Source organism: Poecilia latipinna, unplaced genomic scaffold, assembly GCF_001443285.1.
Source record: "Poecilia latipinna isolate Pla-1442-1.1 unplaced genomic scaffold, P_latipinna-1.0 Scaffold495, whole genome shotgun sequence".
Lineage (NCBI taxonomy): Eukaryota > Metazoa > Chordata > Actinopteri > Cyprinodontiformes > Poeciliidae > Poecilia > Poecilia latipinna.
The window spans coordinates 325,959-334,630 of NW_015113111.1; the positions used below are offsets into that span (position 1 = coordinate 325,959).

The 8,672-nt window shown below is 43.6% G+C and overlaps 1 protein-coding gene across 3 annotated transcripts in view; it reads right to left on the bottom strand.

The window, feature by feature from the left end:
• LOC106952155 (zinc finger protein GLIS1-like) overlaps positions 1-8,455 on the bottom strand; it is a 65,321-nt gene extending 56,866 nt beyond the window's left edge. For 2 of the 3 annotated variants that reach the window (XM_015040091.1, XM_015040090.1), the window contains exons 1-2: positions 8,164-8,453; positions 5,609-7,121 (exon numbers count right to left, since the gene is read on the bottom strand). In XM_015040091.1, coding sequence (XP_014895577.1) covers positions 5,609-7,121; positions 8,164-8,291 — 1,641 coding nt within the window. In that variant the 5' untranslated portion in view covers positions 8,292-8,453. Of the gene's footprint in view, positions 1-5,608; positions 7,122-8,163 lie in introns of all 3 variants that reach the window. The other variant, XM_015040092.1, reaches the window with a different exon arrangement.
• Between the last annotated feature and the right edge of the window lie 217 nt (positions 8,456-8,672).

The window sequence follows — 8,672 nt, forward strand, 5'->3', positions numbered from 1 at the left end:
CAGCTACAGAATGGGATTACAGGTTTAAAATTAAGGAGAAATAAGGTCGTGTACCAACTTGATGAATTAATTTGCCCGGGGGAAAATGACTGACAAAGCTTATGTTGAAATTTATTTAACGAGGAGCAGAAGGCCTTAAGTGCTAAAAGTTGATCCCTGCCAGGTTCTTTTTTTGGACCTGATTAGCTCTTTGCATCCGAGCCAACGCTGCAAGTTTTACAGGCAACTTGGTATGAATTGTTTTTTTACCTCTTACATGCTGAATCAATGCCTTTCCTAGGTATTGTCTCTGATTAATGCAAATGAGCCATAAGCAGACCCCTTTTATTCCCACGACGCTGAACGGCAAAGTGCGGAAACCGTATCAGGCATTTCTAATGCGCAACGTTTTGTATTTGGTTTTCAGCAGTACCAAAGCACATTTTAAAATCTGAATAATATTGGAGGGCAAGGGGGTAAATATCACGCAAGCCCCCTTTAGGATTAGTCCATCACAGCATGTAGCCTTGTGCAACTGTTTTTGTTAAGAAGGACGAACAGAGAATCAGAGGCTCAAACCTGCTAATATCAGCTTCACTCTGCACCGGCACCCAGAGCCCAGCTCCAGTTTCAGGCCAGCATCCAGAGGAAAAGTTTGCACATGTGCTGAACCACACTTTAATTAGCTAATGGAACTCCCTGTTTTATCTCTTGCACCTGAGCCGATTGCTCACAAAAGAGTCCATTTACCCCTGAAAACACACACACACACACACACACACACGCGCGCGTGCGCGCTGCATCCTGGCAGCTGCCTATGGCTCTGCCATCAAAGAAAATTTCACCACTCTCTTCCAAAAATCAGTCCAGTAAATCTAAATATATATGTTAACAGCTGTTACATCAGTGGAAAAAAAAACAAAAAAAAAAACAACAAAAAAACAAAAATTCAGTGCTTAATGCTTATTTTTCCAGGACGGCTGAACATCCAATTTTCACTCAGCAAGTGCGTTTGGCTGCGTGTGTGTGTGTCAGAGGGCACATGCTTTAGTGTTTGTTTGTATACACACATGTACAGTATGTTCTTGTACTAATGCTCATTAGGCTGCAGGTCATGGCTAGGCCTCATTATTTGTTTTTATCAAGCATAAGAAAACCTCCGGACATGTTTTCAACTCCAGAAAAAAAAAAAAGTGTGTGTTAGAAGTCTTAAAAATAAATTTACCTTGTGTAGAATAATTTCACACAAGGAAAGAAAATCTGTCAATTGTCCCCTGAAGGATTTTTCATTGCCTTTTTCACACCTACATTCAAGAGGATATGGGTCCTTTAAAATATATGGCCATAAACAAAGAATTGGTAAAGATGCTGAAGCTGGTGTCCAAGTCCTAGTTTTCTAATTGGTGCTAAATTTAAAGGACTGTTTTATTACTTTGTTGAGGAATCTGGTCTTCACCTAGTTCAAAGTTTTAAATACTCAGACTTAGCAAAGTGGATTATTCTACGCTAAAGTAGTACTCTTTAGAACAAAGTTTATAATTAATGACAACTTTGAATATTTGTGAAACATAAAGATCGCGTTGGGCGATTTATTTTTGGAACTACAAAATGACTGTCTGCCGTCAGAACAAAAGGGACAGATGACTGGAAGTGGATACAAGCTTTTCTCAGTAGCAGAAGTAATGGGCACAGTGGGGAAAATGGTAGAGGATTTTAAAAAAATGACTCTTACAACCAGAGACCTCCAGCCTAGGCATGGAGGAGGTCCTATGGTCCTGTGGGCCCGTTTGTCTTATTCTTGTGAACCTTGCAGAGTGCATAGAATCATTACCTCTAAAATAGCAGGACTTTTTAAATAAAAATAAAAAATAAAAAAAATGCTGGACTTTGGAAATAAGCAGAAAAAATGTCTGCTCTCTTTCATGACCATTTTAGTTTACGGACGTAGATCCTACAAAACACTCGAGCAATGAGATGAAGAGAGAATGTAGAGAATCCAGAGAGATAGTAGTGGGCTGTCATCAATTTGACAAAAAAAAAAATGTGTTGGATTAATCTTGAAGCTGTTCTGACTCTGTGACATATTACAGAACAGTCCTGTTACTTGACATCAACCATATTTCTGCACTACACCTGAAAGAGAAAACACAAATGTAAAGACAAGCTGTATTTTTCTTTCGATGCAAGACAAACCAAATAAAGAGTGCGGCGCAGCACTTTTGCCTGAAGTCATGTTCCCATGCAAGTCCTCGCTCAGACTCTCATCCTCCCTGCTTTAGGAAGATATTTTCCGAACTCTGCAGCCAACGGTCGCAGCCTTCAGACACAACAAATCCTACAGGCTGGCCTCTGACAAAGCAAGAGCAATATCAAAGTCCGAGACCATGACAGGGTTCCTCCTCCTGGATATATTTTTAATATTTATGCAGACGCATAAAAAAAAATGTAATAAACTAAAATAACAAGTGAATTAGGTATGAAACACAACAGGATATTGCGGAGAGATTATGTTGTTTCCTTTTTGGCCACATGTCCCTCGGTGCTGGCCTCTGCACAACAACCCAGGACCAGCTTTAATTGGCGGGAGAGTGGGAACCAAACTAACTTTCATCAGCAGAGGTTTTCGTGACCCTCAAAATTGAGCATCTACACATGGGAAGGACCTGGTGTATAATTTTGAATGGGTAAGTCCTTAAAATGCTATCCAGGTACGGAGTGTGACAAGGCCTCCTCGGGGTTCAAAGCACGGCTCATATGTTGTGATAATGACTTTTTCTTGCCAAGACGCAGCGTGAAGCAAATGCTGTCCAGCTGGATGAAGAGAAGGGAGATAGAGTATATACTGTTTGCAGCGAGGCCGAGAGGAGAGAGAGGTGTGTTATGTTTGGATGTCAGCGGAGCCCTGCTTCATGAGCGCCTGCTGGAAGCTGCCGCTGGAAAGATAATAAAAGGATTAGACCTGTTTTTTCTGTAGAGCTGGGTCCTAAAACAGAATGTCTCAACTGTTTCCTCTACACGAATAGCTCAAATACTCGAATGCCTGAGTCTATTGCATGAGCAAAACAAAAATAAGTGGCATCAGGGCTAGTGGCAAAAAGGTCCAGGGACTCAGACACACACAAAAAAAAAAATAAAAAAAAATAAGGGATTTTGGAAAGTTTTGAGCTAAGTTCCAAATACATGCAGACACTTTTGGTTTTTATATGTGCAGAATATTTGCTGAAAGTGATAGTCTAAGCTTACTGAAGTGGGGGTTATGTTTTAAAGACACAAGCAGTTAATATCTTACTTACAGCGGCTAACTCTCATAGCATCTTCATTCTGTATCTATGCAGGTTAGTTTGTCCAGGAGTCCGTCTGAGAGGGGCTAAAACCACTTCAACCGTCCTGAATCAACTACAATCTCAAAGTCATCATCAGGATGAGGTTATTTTCAGAACCTGCGTTCTACAATTTGGACATCCCTCACCATGAAATACCAGCGGAGGCGGTGCGCCACCACTAAGCTTCCTGTGTGCAACATGAACTGAGAACAGAACACGAATGTAAATTGATGAAATACTAATGCATGCAGAACAGTTTATATAAACTAATATAATAATTTTGCCTTTTGTTTCAAACACAACTGCGTTACATAAGCATGAAACCACAGTCCCCCGTTATATAAATCCTTTATTGTGGACCTCAAGCAGGGAATCTTAAAATGTTCAGCACTTTAAATGCAAGCAAAGTTGATGTACACTCTATTTGAAATGTTGTACTTTACTCCAGGCCAAACATATTAATTCCTTAGAACCTCTCAAGAGAAGTCTGCTTAAGGAATTATATACATATTTTATAAATAAACACTTTTTTGAGTCTACAAGAAAAAAAAATTAGACAAAGTTAGTGGCACAGATTTAATTGGGCTTATTTTAGGGGTTTCAACTTCCTTAAACACCAACGAGCCCCTACCCCCAAATTTTTGTCCAACATATACATATTTTCCATGCAAGAAATAATTGCTTACATGAACTTTACACAAAGTAGCCAGACTACAAATAAAGATAAATCATAACGTAAGATCCTCTGCAGTGCTCCGTAAATGGGTGAGCAACTGATTTTGGCCGATGCGCCATGGATAGGGTTAGTAAACTGGACTGCTGCTGCCGGCCATTTCGGTACCCTAAACATAAATGCTTCGTGGTGCCCCCACCGCAACCCGGCCTTATATACACAAAAACATGCAGCGTATTATATAGTCATTTATCTCCCAAAAATGAAGTGAGTGTGGAAAACTCACTTCATTGAAATAAAATCTTTTTGAAACTGCTTTAGCAGCAAACTTTACTCCCCACCCCCCGTATCTGCAGGGGTTAGGAACCTTAACCACCTGCAAAAAGCTGAAATTTGTGAATACTGGAGACCTATCCAAAGACACATAAAACACCCTGGTTTAATAGTTCAAACTACCAAATATATCTTTATATGCATCAATGGTGCACAGTGGAAACTATCTCTAAGCACATCCACAGAAGCTAACATCCTTGGTCTTCCTTATATTTGCTCTTGGAGGTATACTGCCAATTAGCACCATGGGAAATAAATGGAGCTCCTGAATTTGGCTGCTTTGCAGACAATAGACAATAGTGTGCCAAGATACGTCAGCTTCCAAAGTTGCATTTTCTCTCAAACATTCTAGATGTGCTCTACCAGAAGATCTGCAAACAGGCAAAAAGAAATTGTGAATAATTTGGAAGTTACATTCCACAGAAAAATCCACTAATAGATAAACTTGTGTTAAAAAGTGAAAAACATCATATTGAGGAAATACTGCAGACCATCCCTCCGTGGCTCTCTTCAACCAGATTACTACGTTTCTACTTGTGTGTGGCTTGGATTTGAAGTCAATTCACTTCATACTTGTGAGACAGCTAAAAATTTAGAGCTCCCATTTAAACGGATCAAGTGTAGGCATTGTTTGGTTATGTTTCCCATATGTGTTGGATTTTCAGAATTTTAATCTGTTCTCAAAAAAAAAACAAAAAAAACAACAGAGCACTTGTGAAAACAAACGAGACTTCAGCCCTACATATATTGTGGACTAATAGTGTGCTTGGACCAAATCTGTCCTAAGGTTGAGGGAATTTTCCCATTTGTAAACGGACGTGGAAGGAGTGACAGCTTCATGCTGATCTGTGAGAGCACTTGTGAAACTGGAGCTCTACCAATAAAAAAATTGGTAGAGCTCCAATTTAAATCTCAAATCTGTTTATTTTTGATGGAGTGGAGTTAACCATGCAGCAGACCGTGTAATTTTACTTAGTTGTGAGGAAAATTATGTTTCGCTACAATACTTTTAACGAAAAATGCAACCTCACCGTGCTCAGATAAATAATCCATTTCTATTTTTTTAATCTACAGTTACATAATTGGTGTGTATTTTTCTATAAATACAGTTGTTTTTTTGTTTGTTTGTTTTTTAAAACATTATTCTGAGGACGTCAGGCTCGAAAACCAAAAAATATATTAAAGAAAATCTGAAAGGCGACAATGAGGGAACACTCAGTTATTTTAAACGTATTGGTCGAACGTCAGACCACCATTTCCGCAGAATGGTAACTGATTGGTTTGTTTTTTGGTGACTCACCATGCACTTGTTGGGTTTCTCCCCCGAGTGGACCCTCATGTGAATCAGCAGCTTGTAACGGGCATTGAAGGGCTTGTAGCGGCGAATGCAGCCGGCCCAGAAACAGGTAAAGTCCTCTCCTTTGCGTTGGTCAATGTGGACTTTCTCAATGTGCCTGACGAGCTCCTCCTGCTGCTCGTAAGCGGCGCTGCAGTCGATCCAGCGACACACCTGCCTATCCGTCTGCGCTCCTCCTCTGACTTCTTCATGCTCCGAGGCCGTGTGGGTGGCGGGGGGGCCTCCCGAGGTTTGTTTTAATGCCAGAGAGGAGGCTTGTGTTGTCTGCTGACTCTGGTGCTGCAGTGGCCCCCCATGACTGGGGCCCGGGTATTGGTGCAGGTGATAGGGAGGAGGCATGGCAGATCGAGATGGGTGGGGGGTGTGACGGTGGTGCCCAGTGCGACCACTTAGGTGATGATGGTGGTGATAGTGGTGCTGGAAGAGTTCGTCTTCACTTGGAGAGAAGTCATCAAGAGGTTCCTGCTTGAGAGCTGCCCCACATCTTTGACCTCCATCCAACAGGCAACCAGCGTCAGAACTGGAGCTCAATGTCCCTGACATAAGGGCCCCACTCATCAGTAGTCCCAATCCATCCAAGCCTCTCTCTTCACTTTCCTCGGCCGTTCCTCCAGCCCCAAGCCCCCGCAGCATGGGGACCTGCTCCTCGCAAAGCCCCAGGCTCTGCCCTAGGCCTGTCTCCGGCTCCACTAATGACGCCGAAGAAGAGGACGAGGAGGAGGACGCAGACAGGGACAGGAGGCAGGTGGCAGGTGAAGACAGTTGACAGCTCTCCTGTAGTGACGACTGCTGGGGGCTGCTGTGACGTGGGGGTCTCCGGGCTGCCTCCCGCTGGCAGCAGATAGAGGGTGGGGATGTAGAAGAAGAGGAGGAGGACGATGTAGACAAGCCGGCGCTGCTAGCGTTGCTGGGGGAGAGGTTAGCGCGGAATCCGTTGACGCAGGCAACCATCGACATCTGGGAGGAGGAGCAGACGGCTGCGGTGATATTGATCTCCTTGGAGGTCGTGCCAGTGGCTGATGGGGAACCCGTTGGGGCGACGCTGCTGGTGCCAGCAGCGACAGTGGACTGTGAGGCCAGGGAAAGGCAGCGTCTCTTCACATCGCTAGCACTGAGCAGACGCGCTGAATGATGGGAGCCAGTTGGGGACAAAGCCAGTGGGGAGGAGCCATCTCCATTATTAAAAGGTTGCACCGCGTCTCCTGACACTGCACTACCTGCACAGCTCGCCGTGCATACGCTGTTACCGTTAGTGCTAGCATGCAGGGCCGTAGCCACATCGTCTCTCGATGCCTCCAAAGCTTGATCTGCCCTACAGGCCTGGAACGCAGCCTGAGACGGGCCTTGAACGCCGGCGGTCTTGTGTCCGATTGAGTTCTCCTGCTTAATCGGGTAAGGGGCAGAGGAGCGAGCCATGTTGGCACCAGGCGGGGCTCTCTGGAAGGCGGAGGTGCTTCTGTAAGGGAGACGCAATATGAGTTGCACTAGTTTTATTTCCGCTGACAGACAGACTGATTCGTTCTTCTCAGAACGTTTCAGACAAACCTCATGTTCATCATGGCGGAGTTACAAATGAAACAAAACTGAAAAGTTATGTTACAAATCACGGAGCACAGCCTGTCTATGATCCAGAGTTGTTTTATGAATAACTGAAACAGGATCTTCTTGTAGTGAGAGGATATGAATGAGCATTTAAGACAAAGAAGAGTGAGGCGGGGGAGGTAAGGGTGGCTTCTGAGACCGAGAGGCCTGGCTAGTGTGTCCATCTGACGGGCTTTGATGACACAAAGGGGTTAAACCCAACCCAGCATTGGGGATAAATAAGGAGTCACCTGTTTTGGTGGCATAATTGCGCCCTATGAAGGGTCGCCGTTTACAATACTGTGTATTATGGTGGGAATCTTTGCCCTCCTGAATGGATAACCCGGGTCATGTTTCCCCATGCGTTGCTGTGATCTCAGACATAATCGTTCCTGTCAGCTGGCTCATTATGGATTTTGTCCAAAGCCCCTGAGTGATGTGAGAAGAGCTCGTTTTTCTCCTGTCTGTCTCACGCAGCTATCGTCTTTGTCCCTTCCCCTGAGTTTCTGAGTTTACCAGGGAAGGAAAAGAAAGAACAGAGCTAACGCTAGTCAGGACTGGAGAGAAGAACTGGGAGACCATGTCATCAGCGTCTTTAATAAAAGACTTGGTCACCCTCTCGTTTTATTCAGAAGCACCTTTACCTGTTTGGCTCTATAGATGATATTGAGAGAAAACATGAAAGAATAGAATGTTAACAAATATGTTAAAGCTGCTATCAAGAAATCTGCTACGATTTTCTTCAAAACATTAAAGACTTGCATAGCGATTAGTTGCATTTGTGTAAATAATGTACGATAACTCGTGTCAACATGATTTATCAGCATTTTATCAGAAATACTATGTTCAAATTAAGATATATTTACAACTTTCAATGAAATTTTTTTTTAAAAAGCAAGCAGTTGCGACAGTTTTACCTGCTTTCGTGGTGCGGGCCATCCTGCAGAAGGAGGTCGGATGCTGGTCTGCTGCAGTGGAGGCTCGGGGGGTAGAGCCCTTCTGAATGGCCCCCCGCTGGCAGTGGCAGGCTCTGCCCACATCGCATTAGGGTGCCCTCGGCACTGCTCAGCTCAGAGCTGGCATCCTTCTCCGAGCAGTAGGCCCCATTAACTGGAAGACAAACAAGAGAAAAACAGCTAAACGGTCTGCTTCAGATCTGATCAGAGCGTATGTTCACTATTTAGATAAGGACACGGTTCACCCCTGAAATGTGCTGACATCACAGTTTTGTTTCTGCAAAGCAAATCAGAGACTCCGTGTCATTGCAAAATAAAAATTAAAAAATTAAAAAATTTAAAAAAAAAAACAGGACAAGCAGATATTGCTCAGTCATCTGCTGGCTTTCCTGGAAGAACAATGAGTTTGAACTTGGAGTCGTGCCTTCAGTGGTATGTCGAAATCTTATTATACTGTGTAGGACCTCTTG